The sequence below is a fragment of the Oreochromis niloticus genome, linkage group LG8 (genome assembly GCF_001858045.2).
Source record: "Oreochromis niloticus isolate F11D_XX linkage group LG8, O_niloticus_UMD_NMBU, whole genome shotgun sequence".
Taxonomy (NCBI): domain Eukaryota; kingdom Metazoa; phylum Chordata; class Actinopteri; order Cichliformes; family Cichlidae; genus Oreochromis; species Oreochromis niloticus.
In genome coordinates, this window is record NC_031973.2 from 9,771,125 (window position 1) to 9,789,881 (window position 18,757).

General features: G+C 41.5%; 1 protein-coding gene across 1 annotated transcript; it reads left to right on the forward strand.

Moving 5' to 3' along the window:
- The first annotated feature begins 1,278 nt into the window (after positions 1–1,278).
- On the forward strand, positions 1,279–18,238 carry timp2a (TIMP metallopeptidase inhibitor 2a). Its single transcript, XM_003441738.4, has 5 exons — positions 1,279–1,708; positions 11,161–11,261; positions 11,346–11,454; positions 14,409–14,533; positions 16,209–18,238. The coding sequence occupies exons 1-5, from the start codon at positions 1,579–1,581 to the stop codon at positions 16,404–16,406; spliced, it is 663 nt and encodes a 220-aa protein (XP_003441786.1). The 5' UTR covers positions 1,279–1,578; the 3' UTR covers positions 16,407–18,238.
- The last annotated feature ends 519 nt before the right edge of the window (positions 18,239–18,757 follow it).

An 18,757-nucleotide genomic window follows, 5' to 3' on the forward strand; every position in this document is an offset into this window, starting at 1 on the left:
CGTTTAAAATGAGACAGTCCAGTTCAGCTCTCAGACTCTTCTACTATGAAGTTGTGCTGTTGTTATGGCCGCAGTATGCATTTTAGTGTTGTCGTACTGAAAGATGGAAAGCTTTCCCTGGAACAGACATCTGGATATGTTACTCTTAAATCTGCATATGCCTTTCAGCACTGATGATGCATTTCCAGATGTGTAAGGTGCCAGTTCCATGGGCACTGATGCACCCCCATACCATCAGAGATGCAGGTTTTTGAACTGAGCATTATTAACAAGCCAGAAATAATGTTAACAGTTTTCCACTTCACTGTAGTCCATTTAGTCCATTTAAAATTAGCTTTGTAAGGACTCCAACCTCCAACCTGCATCTGTTCCTGAGCCCATGCAGTGATTTGCATGACAGAATCATCCCTGTTTTTAATTTGTTGTTGCATATAGACTTGAACATCACAGGCATCCAATACTGATTTTTAGCCTCGTGTGATGCGCACAGAGATTTCTCCAGATTTTCTGAATCTGAATGATATTTTGCTCTGCAGATCAGGAGATATTTAAAGTCTTCACAATTTTGCATTGAGGAGCATTATTCTGAACGTGCTCCACAATTTGTTTTTTGAAGAACAGTGAACGTCTGTCCATCTCTAATTCTGAGAAACTCTCTGAAAAGCTTTAAAAAAAAAAAAAAAAAATACCCAGTCACGTTATAGACCTGTTGCCAACAACCCTAATTAGTTGCAAAGCATTCCTCCAACAGTTTCCTGCTAATCCCATTTAGTTTTTAAGCCTTTTATTGGCAACTGCCAACAGAATAAAAATGAGCTACTATTTTCCACGAGACATTTCATATGTTTTTTGAAATCCTATGCGGATAAAATATGAGTTTGTGAGATTATACATATTTTCCACAGCACCCAAACTTTTTTTTTATTTTATCTTTTTGGAATTGAGGTTGTAAGAACATGATAATATCTCAGATTCAATTTTTCCAAAGCTCTAGTTAAGTAAAACCTTTTTTTCCACGTCATACTTTTAGATTTTTATACTTTCTAGTTTTTGTGAACTATCACAACCTTGTATCCAGTAATATAAGTTTAATAATTTTATATATTTTTCTTTCTGTCTAAATACTTGTTGCAACAATTTTTCAGCCACTTTTCAACCAATGCCGTGTATTATGAGGGCCCAGGGCCAATTTTATTCAGATTTCCTTTGGGACCCTCTTTAAGAAAAAATCCAAAGGTCCGACTGAGCACTCAGCGCCCTCTGCAGGACCACCCTGCACTGGGGGGGAGGAGTCGCACGGCCAGCTTTATAAAACGCCTTGAAACAAAAACAGTCCAGACAGACAGACAGCTGCAGAAAACGGAAAGTCGGGGGAAATCCGGAGGGCACCAAACGCACCGTGTAACTTCACCTTTTTACCTGGAGCTGAGCGCGCGCCCGTGCGTTGTCGTTGACGTGTGTGTCGTTAGGAAAACGACGGAGAGGGGACGCTGCCGCTGGAGCCACACTGCAACGCATCTGCGCAGAGCACAACATCCACGCAGGAGCTGAAAAACATCGCCATCAGTGTTTACCACGATGCCGTTTTCCGTTAACGGCATCCTTTGCACGCTCGCGCTGCTGGTCCTGTGGCGGGCGGAGGAGCTCGCGGAAGCGTGCAGCTGCGCTCCGGTACATCCGCAACAGGCGTTCTGCAACGCCGACGTAGGTAAGTCCAGCCGCGGGGTCTGCTGCTGCTGCTGCTGCTGCTGTTGTTGTTGTTGTTGTTTATGTTTACCCGGCCTCTCGTGCAGTGAGCCAGGCTCCTGCACAGCTAACGGGAGCTGCAGCCCCCTCAGCCCGCCTCTGGCCACGGTTGAATGGACTCAACTAAGCTGCTGGAAACCGCTGGAAAGCCTGAAGGTGCTGCTGGTGGTGGTGGTGGTAGGGGTGTTGCTCCTCAAGGCCATGGCCCAGACAGTTTGCACTGCATTCGGGCTCCACACTTGCAGATCACATTGTCATATTTTTTGCCGTGTCATGTTGATAATGTTAGACCTCCAAAATGTCTTCTGTCAGAATTATTATTTTTAAAAATAGACACACACTCAGGTCAGATCCCCATAATGTTCTCTTCTACAGCACTGTGAGGAGTTAGGATTGCATTTGTGACACTAATTGATAAGTTAATGATGACCTTAATAAACTTTGTGGTTTAAATCTCCCCCAAAATCCACATCCACAAACTCAAAGGGTGTACCTCCACTCTGTTAGCGTGAGAGCTAAGAGACTGGAAGCAGTTTGAGATCATCTGTGTGAACCCAAAGCCTCGGCTCTCGGAGTGTTTGCTTACCGAGCTTCACCCTCAGCAGCCTCGGAACGAAGCGGCGTCGCCTGGATTTTGCAGGGCAACGTGGCACCAGAGAGGGAAAAGAGACAAGGAGGGAGCGAGCAGAAGAGAGGACAAGGGATGGGGAAAGTGAGGGAGAAATTTAACGGGTGTGGGGGGGGGGATTGAATCTCAACCGCAGAATATGTCACACCACGAGCTTTCCTCCCTCACTTCTTTTTTTCCTTTTTAAATTTCCATTCCTGTCCAGTTTCTTCCTGCACGGGGTGGTGCTGACAGGAATTACAGGAATGTTTCTGGGGTTTTCCCAACTTTGCTCCGATGCAGTGTACGGACACACACTTGTACACACTCTTTCACACCCCAGATAGACAACTAAAGGCCTGCTGCCATGCATGGTAGACTCTAACGCACTCACACAGACACACTGGCTCGGATGACATCTGGCTGTCAGTTCAGGGTGTGTTTAGAGGGGAAAAACAATAAAAGTCACAGTGCAAGTTAAAATATGCATGGTATGAATGGGAACGAGAAAGCTGAAGATGTTTTGGGGTTTTTTCATCCTGCATTTTACTTTTGAGTCTGTGCTGGTAAGATGTGCATCCTTGTAATTCCTTATTGCAAAATGACAGCTCTATTTTGAGGTGTGACTCAATCTCTCGCTGAGTTGGCAGGTCTTGCAGACAGGATGTCTCAGAGGCAAGGTGTTCCAATTGTTTGTCTTTTTTAAAAGCGTCTGTGAGTCAGGAAAGCTTTTGTCACAGCTGGGGGAGGATGCACGCAAACGGCAACAATGGCCGATGTCACTGTCCAGCCCAGAAACATCTAGATGAAACACTGCAGAGGAAGAGATGAAGAAAGGGTTTTGAGGGCTTGTGAAGGGCGGGGAGTGTCAGATGAGAGTTGGCTGAAATGTGCATGTAGGCAGCAACAAAGTGATATTGTCAAAAGTTGCGCGGTCTGACAATTGGGATTTGTTTTGGTGGAATGGGATCCCACTCCTTGCTTGTTGATACACATACCACATAGGCGGGAACCAGCTGTGTGTTTGTGTGTCATCTTCTATTTTCCAGTCAAAGTGATACTCTAGGTCAGACCACAAGCCATAAAAATCATGCAGTGTCATGCACCCACGGTACAATCACACACACACAAACGTGATACACATGTATGGAGACAAACATCCTCTTTTCATGTAAATCCGTTGCTCATAAAGGGGAACTTCCCCTCACCCTTTCCCAGTTTAGCTCACTCTGGTCAGCGGTCTGAGAGATCAGAGTCACCGATCTTAGCAGTGGACATGGCGTGGAGGACAGCACGTGTACAGGTCCTTTCATGGAAATACAGAAATGTCCCTAATACATGTCACTAAAAAATATAATGGCGCTGCTTTGGAGGATAGTTAATAAGAAACTTGGGCTAAAAAATCAAATGACAAAAGTCCTGTAATATGGTTGTTTATACAGCCTTGATAAGAATTATTAACACTCCAAAAATGTAAAAGATTCAAAGACAAAAACAATGCATAAAGTATAGCATAAAAACTTTACAGCTAAACTATCAATACAGATGTAATAATGTCAAAAATTTCAAATGAAGTAAAAATGTGCACCGATTGTGGAAAACAGTGATGCGTAAAGCTGGTACAGATGGTTTGTTTTTCCTGACGTCTTTTGCCTGTAGCGACAGAAATCAAAGAAATATTTGGTTTAAAGTGACTAAGTTGGTTTATCTTCACCACACCTATTCTAAATATGTAGCTATTGTGACATCGATGTGCACAAAAGATGAACTCCAGCCACAGCCTTCCGTAAATATCTTCTTATTTACTGATTAGCCGATAACAGCTAACAAGGCAGATGTAATTGTTCTAACTGTATTTCTTAATTTTTCATGATAGCAACGGAGCTGTCTGAGCTGTGCAAGATGCTATTACCAAACACATCAATTGCCAAAGAAAAATGCAAAGCTCATGACCCAAAAATTGAATAAAACATCCAAATCCAGGTACTGGAGATCAGCTCGGAAAAGTAAAGGCCTTTTATGAGTTTTCCAAACCGACCTTGAGTACCTGGATTTGGATGGTTTATACCGTTTTTCCCCATAAGCTTTCCATTCTTCTTTTTCCCTTTCATGAACAAAAAGTGTTCTGAGGGACAACAGTGGTACTTCTGTTATTTACTTTTTCTTCTAAAGGCATGTTTGGATTATCTTTAAAACCCTGTTTCAACAGTCTGTGATGTTAACCAGAGGTTTCATCATCACAAAACTATAGAGCTAAGAGGAAAATCAAGAGGAGGATTTTGCAAAGGCTTCTGCAGCCTGTGGGGGAGGAAACGCCAATAAATAGCTTCAGGCTCACCTGGAGAGGTGTACAGTGTTGGTTCAGCACATACATCATATGGTGCATGCTGAAACAATTAGGGTTTAATGGCAAAAGCGCTGAGGAGTTCACCACGTTTCAATGTGTTTGCAAATTGTTACTTCAGGCAAGTCAAGCTTGGCTCTCTGATTTCATCTTCAGCTCATCCACTTCTATGCATTGTATTGGCAAATCCAATATAAGGTGGGGTGTTCGGACAAACAGTTACTTCTTTCCCTGCAAGCTGCTTTGCAACCCACCTCCACCCCAGCTCATCCCTTTCATGCTGACTCGATCACTGTCATGTCAGCTCTGGTAACTGTGTCAGGGTAAACCAGAGCCTTCAGGTCTTCACGCAGATGTAACCAGAGGTGCCGGCTGAATTGTGTTTGAGGGCGGTTCGTCTCTGTTCAAATGACAGGTTAAACAGAAGGCTCACATACGCCTGGAGCTGAACAAACCACACCAAGAGAGTCAGAGATGATTTGGTGGTCACTGGCATATGAAAAAAGAAATGGATAGTCATGCGGTGGAACGAACCGGGGGGGGCACTTAGGATGTGGTGTGTGTGTTCATATGGGGGTTTGCATGGAAAACATTGCGTAGTGCAACTGATATGTATGTAGAAGTCATTATGCATCGTCCCGGTCTAACGGTAGGGGACCGTTCGAAATGTGGGTCAGTTGGTGGTTTATGGAGGGGCTTCCTGGCTGCTGATTGAGTGCTGCTGATCGGATGACTTTTGGATCAACCTGCGGTGAAACTGCTGCCTGTAGGCTCGTGGTAGTCATGCTGTTTTAGCATCGTGCTGAGTAGTCTGCCGCCTCTGCAACACGCTGTTTAGACTGCACAGGATGATCCGCTCTGGCTTTATTGAAGGGGAGAAACTAACTGAGAAGTAAACATGTCTGCAACACTGAGGGAGACAGATAAGCTCCCATAACAGCAATCTGTTGTGAATAACAGGGTAATTTCCTCTCAGTATTGTGTCCTGCTGCTGATTCTTTGCTCATTAGTTTGTGGCTCAGAATGAGGTCAGGAAATGAGAGCGGAAAAACTGGGAGGAATGCAGGAGCGAGTGCCAAACAGGTATACTGCTGTGTGTGTGTGTGTTTATGTGTGCTCTGGCTGCTGCTGCTGAACATTTGCATAACCATCAAAGTGCAACTAAAATGTAGGGGTTTGATTCTGGGGAACTTGGTTTCTCTAAAACAAACAAACAAAAAAACAACTTAAAAAGCAGTATGTTTGTGCTCATGGTGCTGATTAAAAACACCCAGATTCATTCTTCTGAAGAAGAGATTTCTTCTTAAACCTTTCATCTTCTTCTCTGTTAATCCTGGTAAATTAAAACCTGTTCTGTACTTTAGCCTTTAGGTTTTTCTTCTTAATCAAGTACTTTGTTACTAAAAACCTTTATTGCCACCTAGAGACAATATAAAAACATGTAAACACAACAATAGCCGTAATAATAACAGCAATTAGTTTATATCACCCTTTAAATCTAATATTCAGATCAAATCTGGTCCTAATTAAGAGGTGTAATATGAAGATAACAGCCTACATTTTCAGGCTATATACCAAGAACAGTGATCATATTATCTTCATATCAATGTAAGTGTGCTTTAAGAACAGCTTCACATTGAAGAGTAATACACTGCTTTCATGTAAACATGGTGTCAGTTCAAAATTAGCAGTCAGGTCCAGTGAAAGTGTTGTTGAGATTAAGAGAATGGTCCGAATGTGCGTCTGTAAGCTGAGGAGGCTCTTCTGCAACGATTTCTTCATCATCTTCTTCAGGATTTTTAACAATGTACTGCAAGCCCAGAGGCCATCTGAGCACAAATCGACTAGTTCTGACAACTAAATATGGATGAATGTTGGACATTTGAGATCTTAACTACATCTTAACTATGATGGTTAAGTTGACAGATGTATTTCGTCAGCCTAGTGTTACATTTACACATTAACAAACAGCCTGAAATAGTTAGTCAAACAGTAACGCGCAGCCTTAACGATGCAGACACACTGCATGATCTGAATGATGTGTAGTAGGTGGGGAAAAAAGCTGCATTACATGCAGGCAGTTCTCATGGTGTAAGGACTAAGTGTATTTAAACCCAATCCAATTTTAAAACAATGTAATACTTTTTTGTAGTATTTTGTAGTATGAATTATTTCAACACCAGTCACAAAAGGCTAGAGATTGGTCGACAACCACTGGTTGCTATGGGGAGAAGTGTTTAAAGGAAACAGAAAGCGCTGTTTTGGACATGTTTACATGTTTATTTAAAGAGATCGGGTATTATTTTGGCTGGTCGCTGCTAACTTAATTAATAATAAGATGCATTTAACAATAATTTAATTGCTTATTTACGTCATGTGTTATCATTGTATCATTTTCACTTCCTGGACATTTTTTAGACTAAATGATTGTTCGGTGCAGAGTTTAGTAGCATGTGTAGAAAACACTCATCTTGCGTCATTAGTAAGACTAAAAAAGAAGAAGAAGAAAGAAAGAGAGACGCTATTAACTCTGGGAGCTGTGAACCTCCATATTTGTATCTGCGCTAAGCCATAAACTGAACCCGAGGGTGTAAGAGCAGCAGCAGTCGACTGTATGTGTGTTTATAGATGTGTGCGTGTCCTCTGTTCCTGCTTACTTTATGTTTTTTTTCCCCCTGTATTGCTCATATTTTCCATTCTGAATAAATGCCCTTAGCATAGTTGAAGCTTGAAGTCAGTCAGGCCGTTAAAATACACACACGCGCGCACAAACACACACGCACGGTGAGAAACAAACCTCTGGCCAAGTCCTTCTCAGTATATCAGCTTTCAAGTTGTATTCTTAATCCTCAGCTCTTGTCCTGTGATGGTTTCCCTGGTCATGTTTTGAAGCAGGAAGGTTTGTGCTGCACGCCAAGTCATGTGTCTGGCCCTCCTCTAGTGTTGGCTGATGGAGACCTCAGGTTGGGTTTTCATTGACTGGACTGCTTTAGATGCTGAAATTCATTTTGTTGTGGTGTTTGGATGAGACTTTAAGGCAGCTTGATGGGTGGTTTGGGCTTTTTTTTTTTAGTCTGTGATGTGGAGAATGAGAGTCATAAGCAGTGTTTTCCACACATAGACCCTACTTAGGCGGGTAACAGAGGTATAATAATGACCACCAATGTACCAGAGTTATTTCAATTCTATTTTTTGTCTGTCTGTTGTCTGTTTGTCTGCAAGAACACCATCCAAAAATGATTTGCTTGCAGCTCTTTTTTTGAAAGTCTAGTTGCTCCTAACCAGCTAAATCAGTATTTTATCACCGGCAAGCTGACAAGGTCATCGATGTCATCATTCTGAATGCTTTTTTCTTCAACTGCATCATTTGGCACTGCAGTAGGTGGAAAACTAAGATTCCCTGCTGCAGAGCAAAACAGTGGAGTTCATCCACGGGATGAGACACTCTCTGGAGAGGCAGCTGATTGTGTTGCTCAGTTATTTATTAGTCAAGTCCTTTGCAGGTACAAACAAAGTATCCAGAAAGTAAAGGGCAAAAAAAAGGATAAAATAAATGTAAAAAATACAGATAAAGTACTGGTGCATACTGCTGTATGTTCAGAAATGCTTTTAACTTCCTTTTTTTTTTTTTTTTATCTACCCATTACTAAACACTCATCATCATTGATCATTATCAGAGCTGTGCAATGCTGATTTTGGCCTCTAATTTTGTAAGCCGTAACATTGTCAGCTGCTTTGGTTTTTTTTTTTTTAGACCAGTGATGAATTTTTATGACTCAAGCAAAATGACTGGCATATATCTCGCCCTATTTATTATAAATGTTGTGCATTTTATAATAAATAGGGCCAGATTTTGAACATAGCCATTATGCAGTGTTACATTGTATGAGAGTTAACGTAATCATGGGTTTCACTTTGCTCAGTTGTAATTACAAGCAGAAAATTGGATAAAATGCTGGGGGAAAAAACACAATAAATTTATGATGGATTAGCCAATTTATAATGTATGCTGTACTATTAAGGTTGAGATATCAGTATTCATAAGCCTCACTTTTATAACTCTGCAGTAAAAAATATCAGTGTTACTACATTTTATATAATCAGTGTTTAAAACCAGTTTGCCTGTTAGATGGCGTGACATCGAAGACATGAAGGTAATGTTTATATATCTTTCTTTTTTGTTTTGTGCAGTTAGGCCTTGTGCGAGCGGAAGGTGCCAGAAGTCAGTGAACTGATCATAAAAAAAACTACAGTCTGCTAAATCACAATGGAACAATCATAGAAATAAGTTCCTATGGAAATGACGACATGATTGTTTTGGAGAAGATTAAAAAAGTCTGTTAGTATTGTACATTTCATTAGTTACAGAGTGTCAGTGGCTGAATATTAAAACAAATGTATTTATTATAGGGTTATGTCATTATTTCCTGTGTACTGGGCATGGAATTAGTGTGTATTCATTCTGTCAAATGTGACTTTGTAGACAGATTCAAACGTGAGATGATTTCCAGCTCAACATTGTTCTTGGACTCTACGAAAGTAGTTTTGCTTAACTCATGATCCACAAATAAAGCAATTTGTTGTCCCTCATAGGGGTAGGCAACGTAACCTCAAGATTACATCATGATATTTCAAGAAAATGTATGATAACTTTGATGCTTGCAGGCAGCAGACGTTATAAGTGTAACTAAATGAAGGGTATTTTACAACCATCTTTTTCGAAGATCCTACTGTCATTGATGGCAAACTTCTTAATTTCAAGTGTAAATCTATTGAAACAACCAGCAGCAGCATTATATTGCAACAGGTGTGACACATCATGAGTCCGTGATCAGCACAAAAGCAGCCTGGCCGTTTTTTCACTGTAAAATCTAAGCAGAAGCATAAAATAACTGCTCAACACTTTAGTTTAACAGTAACTAAAGTAACCGAACATTGTATCTCATCAGGACCTGCACAGTATTGTCATATAATAAGACTGAAGAATGTTTCCCCATTTGCCATTGTGTAACAGCTACAGTAATTTTCTGCCACTGTTTGGGCTTCCTTTGATATAGAGTGCAACTAGCAAGTGTTCCAGCAATGCTAATTTAACTCATTTGTTTACATTTAGGCTGCCAGCGTCTCCTCTTTTGTAGCTTGGTTTTTAAAAGTGTATTTTTGCCTCAAGTGGCGAAACACATTGTTGTTTTCTGTCTTTAGTGGAAACACTTTTTTGTATATCTTGCATAGTTGGAGGTTGTTGAAGTAGCTCCCTTTTTAGGTACTAAATTGCCATTGGAGACTGATATGTGGTTCTGGATCTCAGACATGCCTGGGCTTGTCTTGTTGTTAAGTGGAGCTGAAAAAAGTAAAGGCATGGTGTTGCTTTAGCAGTGATGTATCACTGCGACATTTTTATGTCATGGTAAAATTTCTGCCGCTATTATCACGAGTCACCTGTCACTTTGGACACCCTCTCGTTAACAGTATTGTCCTCTTCCATTTTGCTGGAGGTTTCTTCCTGTTAAAAGGGAGTTTTTTTTGTCTCACTCTCGCCAACTGCTCGCTGATAAGGTGTTATAATTTTTGGGGTTTTCTCTGTATTATTGTAGAGTCTTTACCTTACAGCATAAAGTACCTTGAGGAAGCCGGTGTTGTGATTTGACGCTGTATATACTACAACTGAATTTAATCGTGTCCTTTAGGGACGCCCCTTTATGCTTTCTTTTAAGCCTCTTTTTTTTTCCAGATGGGTCCTCCTCACAAGTAGACGATTTGATCAACACACCTCAGCACATCAGCATATTAGGGATGTCTGCTCTCAGTGACATCACACAGAATTACAAGTAGAAAAAACTATGCTTAAACTGTGTGTTTAGAGCAGGCTGACATGTGAACATTGATCACAGACATTATTTGTACATGAACTGATCTCGTTATTTGAAACTTTGGCCATGTTTAACAAGCCATTGTAACAGTGTATGTTAAACTGAAAATAAGTAGAAGCATAGTAGGTCCCTTTTAAGTTACAGATGGTTTACAGTTGCTAAGTCAGTGATGGGGTGATCCCTGCCGAAATGCATTTGTTTGTACACAAACTCGTAAATTTCAGCTTTGATTAAAGGAAACTGATATTTTGTAACATAGTTGTTAACCTTTTGTTTAACCTTTTGCTTCATTTGTGAGTTACTTTAACTTAATTAGGGGGGAGTTAGTTTCATTCATTTACTTTTTTCCCTATTTCGTGGACAACACCAATATACAGTATGGGGCTTATATTACCCTGCATCCAAAGTTTTAGCCTTTACCCAACAAACATTAGCAGGTTTCCCTTTTTATCCTTTTTAGTGGGAATCATTTTGACTTTTTTTGTTTCTACTTTTTTGTTCATTAGTATGAAAGACAATAATGAAAGCTTCAGTGAGTAAATACGCTGAATTCCTGCAGCCTCTGACGCCGTGTTTCTGTGTTTCCCAACCAGTGATTCGAGCAAAGGTGGTGGGAGAGAGAGAAGTGGATTCTGGGAACGACATCTATGGGAACCCCATCAAGAGGATCCAGTATGAGGTCAAACAGATCAAGGTAAGAATATCCTCACTGTTTTAGCCAAAAAGGTTTGACATTGAGTCCGCTATTATGACCCCGTGCACTGTGTTTTATTTTTAGATGTTCAAGGGACCTACCCAGGACATCGAATCTGTCTTCACTGCTCCCGTGTCCGCCGTTTGTGGCGTCACCCTTGATGCCACCGGCAAGAAGGAGTATCTGATCTCAGGTTTGTGTGACTATCCCCCGTCTCCCGGAAATAATACTGCAAATGAAATTTGATAATCTCAACCAGTTTGTGGAAAAGAAGCTGCTGTTGTCGGAGGGATAGGTATAACAATGTATTCAACTATACGTCATTATATAAAACAAAAAGTGAAAGAATACACGGACAGACAGAAGCACAGCACAGAACATGCAAACAGATAATCAGATATGGTCCTGCAGGTGCAAAAAGCCGGGCAGACAAACCTGAGATCGGATAAAGAGTAGTGGGCAATTTTGCATGTTGATGGAGCAGCTGTTTATGTTATTATAGGTAATGATACTCTGCTGGCTAAATCCCGTGGAGACTGGGAGGAACCTTGTCTGTTGTGGTACAGCTTAAGCTCCTGAGGTATTTTATGCCTTAGTGACTGCTTACATCTGCATAACATCTGCGTCATTTTTCAAAATTTGTAAACTGAAACCAGCTGTAGTCATTATTTAACACTAACGGCACATCACGTGACTGCCTTAAAGTCAACAGAGTATCTTGAAGTGGTGAACAAACCTTCTAAACTCAGAGCAACAAATTTCAGCCAATTGTTTACCTTTCTGACCACAGCTTTACGGTTTGGCTTTGGCGTCAGTGTCTCAATAGCACCGTTGTCAGCCACAGCAGGCAGCTGCTTGTCTTTAGAGGAAAAGCTCTGAAACCCACTGCCCAAACAACAGACAAACAGTGTTAGTGACAAGTTGATAAACTGCTTATTCTGCTGCTAAAGGGTCAGAAGTTAGAGGCTAGTAGAGATCCAAAACACAGCTGGGAATAAGCTGACAATATTTAGAGTTAACCTATCCACAGTGGGGCCACAGCCAGTGTACTCCCAGTGCCAGATAAGAATTGGTTTCCATACCTAGTCTCCTCCTCCTCCAGCAAGCGGGTGCTCCACCACAAAGGCCCTTGTGATTGCTTTTGTCGCTGGGAGATTAATACAGTTGTCCCCAGTTTGCATGGAATAAAATTTGCCTAAATATTTTACCCAGCACATTTCAAAAGGTGCAACTTTTACTTTAAAGAGTCACAGTTTCTGGTTTGTAACCACTCAGAAACTGGTTGGGAAATACATACTTTTCCCTAGTGGATCAATGACCAGTCTCTAGGACTGTCTGACAGAGGCTATTTTAGCTTAGTATGATTCTCACTTTGGGACTGGCCGATCCCTTGCTTAGATATAGAATGAGGAGTTCAGTCATTTGGGAGGGGCTCAGCGTTGAACCGCTACTCCTCCACATCGAAAGGAGTCAGCTGAGGTGGGTCAGGATGACAGGGATCCCTCCTGGGTGAAGTGTAGAGGGGACGTCCCACCCAAGGAAGAGCCCAGGTTAGACCCCAGCCCTGGATAAGCAGAATAAAATGGGAACTATTTAAATAGTTAATGATACTGGACAAAAAGGAGTCCAGAACATAATTTTAAGTTTTGTTTGAATGAAACAATATTTTACCGTTAAATACTGTGTTATACTTTTAATGCTCTTTAAATAAGCAGGCAGATGAAAGACAGAGCATGGATGGCTCCGATTCTGTTTCCTGTCATTGCTAAACAGAGCAGACACATATGGGAATATGAGCTGCTGATTTCCAGTTTTGATTAGATTAGCTTATTACCCTACCCGCGTTATCTGCAAAGTTGTCTGTTAGTCACTAGTAGATCTTTAGTCCATTGCAGTACTCACAACACAGAAGCAAAAGAAATCTTAGTAGATGAGTCATGACGATTATCTTATTTTTTTTCCAATTTTTCATTTCTTTGTATATTTCTTATGACACATGAGAGTATCCTTTATAATTTGCTGTTTTTCATACAGCACTTAACATCTTTTTGACGTGTTTGGGTTTTATGTTTTTATGGTTGGTGCCCTCTATGGGTTATATACCATGCAGCCACCCACAGCTCCACCGACAGCCTTTCCTTACCTCCCCACCTCTTTGGTACACTCTGGACAGGTCACCAGTCTGTCATAAGGCAGTGACAGCCAATCATTCACATCTACAGCCGCTTTAATATCACCAGTACCCTGATGTGCATGTCTCTGGACTGTGGAAGGAAATGAGGAGAACATGCAACCCTCAACAGAAAAGGCCAAGCCAGCTGCTGGATTTGAACCCAAGACCTTCTTGTTGTGAGCCACACCAATGTGTCGCCCATCAAATATAATGTTACCTGGACACAGCTTCCTTTCAGTGGTGGTTGTTTCAATTTTTAAAGCAAGATAGGCAGTTGTAGCATCAGAATGAGACTCAGTTTGCAGAATAGCAGAGACACAGAGGATCGTGATGTCATTCGTGCTCTGGTTTCTCCATCACAGACAGAGATGCGCCCGCAAACACTGGCCCGTAATTACAGAGAGTTGTAAGAGGAGGAACTGCTGAAGCCAGCATTTTCTCCCCGACTCTCTTTTCTCAAGATGTAGGGACTTTGTGCAGTCGAAAGTAAGTTCGATTTCTGCTGACCGGGGCATCTTTCAGAATGATTCATCGTTTCTTTAGCGCGAAGGGTTAACGAGTAGAGGAGTTGCAGTGAAACGTGAGTCAGTCCCGTCTGCAAGGACATGCATGTTGAGAGCTGCTATGCAGACAGATAGTGGCAAAGTGGAGAGGGTGCAGCCTCCATAGATTTGTAATCTCATCTCGAAATATCAGCTTGTTTTGACTGGTGCCCCTTTATGCACGAAATGTAAACACACGCTCTTGACGAGGACAGGTGGCCCGTGTTGACGCCTGCAGGCACCAGTCTGGAAAGTAACAGATTTCATCAGTGCTTTTCCACGAATCTGTCATCTGATGTTTACAAGTTCAGATTTTTTTCCAGAACATTTATACTGATGCACCCTGGCCTTGTTGGTGGTGGTGTTTACCTGCCTATTGTTATGTCTGAAGTTTGTCTGTCACACGTGTACTTTTTCTTTTTTTTAATACAGGCAAGGCCGAGGCCAGCGGCAGCATGCATGTGACTTTGTGTGATTACATCATGCCCTGGGACTCCTTGAGCACCACCCAGAAGAAGAGCCTCAGCCAGCGCTACCAGATGGGCTGTGACTGCAAGGTAAGGCAGCAGAGGGCCGCCTTCGCATGTGCAGTTTATCTCGTGGCGTGGAGAAAAAAAAGACAGTTATTCACTTCCTGCACTACACATCCAGACATAACAGAGCAAAGCAAACAAGACGAGACACGAGTCAGAGGAACAAACAAAAGAGCAGTAAATATTACTTGACTGCTCTTGTTTTCTTTATTAATTGTTCTAGAGATTAAAAGGAATGTCTTACACGTTTTCAACCTCCATATTTTGTTTTATACTGATTGTATTATTTCAAAATAATCTATGATCTTATAGCTCATCCACAAGCCATTGTAAGCCCTCTTCCTTCTTTTGGCTGCCTCGCAAACATAAGGTTTGAGCATCAGGTGGGAAGGATTTCTGTGCTTCTGCGCTGAGATGACCATATTATGTTTATCCCTTCTCTATGAAGTCATACACCGGGAAGAGTATAAAGAACTGAAGCTTGACCTTTCCCCTCACAGGGATTGCTTGTACATACTCAGATCTCTTTTTGGATGTTTAATACGAACAAAGTAATATATTGATTAACGACCCTCAAAGGAACTGATGGGCAGATTTACAGTCTTTATGGTGCACATGGGCAAAACCTAGCTTAACCAGTACCTCAAAACCAACAGAAGGCAGTTTTATGTTAACAAATCTCATAGCAAATGATTGTTATAGGTGTAAATTTGCATTTTACAAAATTCCTACAGAGGGCGCTCTACTTTAAGACAGCAAACTTTTTCTGCGAACTACAAGATGTTACAGGAAACAGCTGATGGAAAACTTTGAGGGTCTCAAATGATTCATTATTCATGTATTGATGATTTAGGCGATTATCTATTTGATCTATTTCATTAAAAGTTAAAAAAATGGCAGTAATTTGAGACTTTTGTGATGACAAATGCTTTCCATTTCCTTTGGGTGTTTCACAATAAAAGCTCTTCAGTGTTTCACAAGTTGAACACTTTGAATTTGAAGCACAAATAGGGGCTTGTTCTGTTTGCGTAAGTTCTTTAAATGGAGAGCTATGTAGGTACAATCTAAGTACATTCTTACTTCCTAAATAGGAATTTTGGCAGTTTGTTGGTCTGAAACATTCAGGTGTGTTTTAACACAATGCCACATTCTTCCCAGGAGTGGCTGTACCATGTTGAAGTAACTTTGGACACATACACTTCTGCTTTTTCCACAAATAGCAGCTTCCAAACTCAGCTGCCCCTAGGCAGAGAGTTTGTTAGTAATAAATCTCTAGAGTTAAAACCGTCATAATGAGGACACCGAGCAGGTGAGGGCTATCCATCTTCAGGGAGAATCTTATGTAAACAGTTGACCTGAGATCTTAAATCTAAACTTATCTACGTGAGTTCAGTCAGGAGGAAAAAATGTGTGCGTGTAACCGCAGCTACTCAGGCTGATAAAATTACTCCAGATTACATGCTGTAACATTTCCAGTAAATTCCTGGTAGATGTTGGGTAATATGAGCACGCTGGCCCCTGCCAGTGCCAGTGAAAGTTATCCATCAGAAGCAAAACTGAGGCTTGATTTAATGAAAATCTGGAGGATTAGACCTTAAGGCATATTTGATATGGTCTTCTAGCAGCAGTGGTATTTCAGGTGACACCCATCTCTGATAGTTTGATCTCATAGAGAGCGGATTGTGTTGTGTTTCTGCAGATTGTGCGCTGTCCCTCTCTGCCCTGTGAGATCTCGGCTCCTGAGGAGTGCCTGTGGACAGACCTGATGATCGAGAAGCAGGTGCACGGTCGCCAAGCCAACCATTACGCCTGCGTCAAGAGGGCAGACGGCTCCTGCTCCTGGTACCGCGGCGTCGCACCACCCAAAAAGGAGTTCCTGGACGCTGAGGACCCCTAAACACATGCGACTGCACGCCGCAGAGCCTGACGGAGATAAATGTACACAATTCCAATGAAATTTAAAGTGATTTTTTTTTTTATAATTAAAAAAAAAAGGCAAAGTTAATGTGACGGAAATGACCTGCTGGTCTGAAAACAACCCTTTGCCACTCTTTATGTTGGAGAGGCTCAGGGGTTGTTCTCAGACACAGCAGCTCTGTAAAAACAACAAAACAGCATCATGAGACATAGACTGGTCAAGTGATGTAACTTCCTCCTGAGGCTGGCGTCAGGAGGATAAAAATTCTCAGTGAGACAGAGCACTTCCTGCCCCTTCAAAGCTCTTTTTAACAGCTCTGATCTCCACCAGTCAATTCCCAGTATTCAGACAGCCATTGGTTATCCATCATCTTCCTGCTTTTATTACCTCATCCTCCAGTTTTCTTTATTCCAAAGCAAATTCCAAGTTGCCTTTATTTTTTTTCATTTCATTTGGTTTAGAATGATTGTCTCCCCCCCCCCTCCCTCTCTCTCCGAGCACTCGAAGTTCACAGTTTTCTCATCGTCTCCGCCGGGAACTTTTTTTCACGCCCACACGACAACACGGTTTCTTTAAAAAGATCGTGAATCATCTCGCACGGCTGATGATCTTCTCTGGTTTCTTTGGGTGGGGACTTTTGCGACCGCCACCGGCCTCACTGGACCAGTCTATGCTGCGTGAAGATGAGCGCTCTAAATTTAAACACCACCTCTCCACTGCCCCAGAGTCCAATCAGAAATATCTCAAATTTCTCACACTTCCTCCTCCTTTCTTCCTCAGATCTTCACGCCCTCCCCTCTTCTTTGTTATGTAGCTGTAGGGAACCTATGCATATACTTTTGTTGTTACTTGATAATAATAATTATTATTATTTACTGCTTTAGAACTAGATTTGCACTTTTTGAGGATGAGTTCCAGTAAAGACAAGAGCCTGAACACTCTGATGTGACAGATATTATCGTTCGCCCCGACCGACCGACAGATCCACCTCAGGTGCAGAATTTTTCGCCCATTTTGAGTGCTTTGGTGATTCATATTCAGAAAAAAACGCAAGCATATCCCTTGCTATCTCTGTCATAACATATAAAGTAGTACTTGCAGTGAACAAAAGTGGATGTGTGAAAGGTTTGGATAAAAGGGATCTTTTTGCAGATTTTATGTGTGAAAGAGAAACAAAAAAAGCGCTCCGGGGATGTTATTTCAGTGTCTTTGTATTATCTGTTGATTGTAAATGCAAACAGCAGTTTTCATGATATATTCTTGCAGACGGTTCATTTCACGAGTAATAAAAAAATAAGGTCTTTATACGCTTAATATTAGCTTTGACTTTCTTGCTCCTTCCAGTTATTAATGAAAGCTTTATCGCTGTCCTAGAAAGCAGTTACTTAATGTTTACAGTGCTGTTTTATAAACCTCAAGCTACATTAACAAAAAATATATATATGATGGAGTATTAGAGGCATAATTTAAAAGTAAACTCTTTCCAGTTTCCATTACTTTGTATTTTTTTCAGTGTTATTATTATACCTGTCTTTTTTGGGTTGTTTTTTTTTGTGAGTGTGTGTGTGTGTGTGTGTGTGTGTGTGTGTTTTCGCTGTCTTTGTCTACGATGTCTTTAGCTGTAGTGTTGAAGGTCCTCTTGCGCTGGAGTAACGTGAGAGTGAGAGCGATTAACTGGAGAAAGGTATAGAGAAATGGGTTCCTTGTGTGAATAGAGGACTGTGCATGTGTTTGATGCTTTGTGTAAGTCCGGGCGAAGGACAAAGTATTCAGTATTATCAAATAAAAAAACCCACAAGTTTCAAAGAGTACACGCTGCCTGTGTGTTGTCATTTCTCCTCAAGTGGGAGATCAAGTAAGTGTCACACTAACCACATCCTGCTTGTGTCTGTGTGGGTTTCTTTCGACTTCTTCCCTCAGTCCAGTGACATACATGTTAACTCAGCTGGTGATTATAAATGGCCGTGCAAGTGAGGCCGATAAACTTTAGAGAATCAAGCGCTCATGGCCACTTTACTATTTACGCTTTGCTAGTGCTGGGTCGGCCCTTTTGCTTTCAGAATTGCTATAATTCTTCATGCCATAGATTCAACAAGGTGCTGGAAACATTTCTCAGAATTTCGCACAGCTGCTGCAGATTTGTACATCCCAAAGGTGCTCTATTGGATGGGGAGCTGGTGGCTGTTTGAGTACAGTTAACTCATTCTTATGTTCAAGAAGCCAGTTTGAGATGATTTGAGTTTTGTGACATGGTGTGTTATCCTGCTGAAAGCAGCCATTGGACGGTAGGTATGCTGTGGTCATAGGAGGATGGACATGGTCAGTGACCA

Coding starts and splice junctions, on each gene's coding strand:
- timp2a (XM_003441738.4), top strand. CDS start 1,579: ATGCCGTTTTCCGTTAACGGCATCCTTTGCACGCTCGCGCTGCTGGTC. Junction 11,262..11,345: donor ATGAGGTCAAACAGATCAAG/GTAAGAATATCC, acceptor TTTTATTTTTAG/ATGTTCAAGGGACCTACCCA. Junction 11,455..14,408: donor GAAGGAGTATCTGATCTCAG/GTTTGTGTGACT, acceptor TTTTTAATACAG/GCAAGGCCGAGGCCAGCGGC.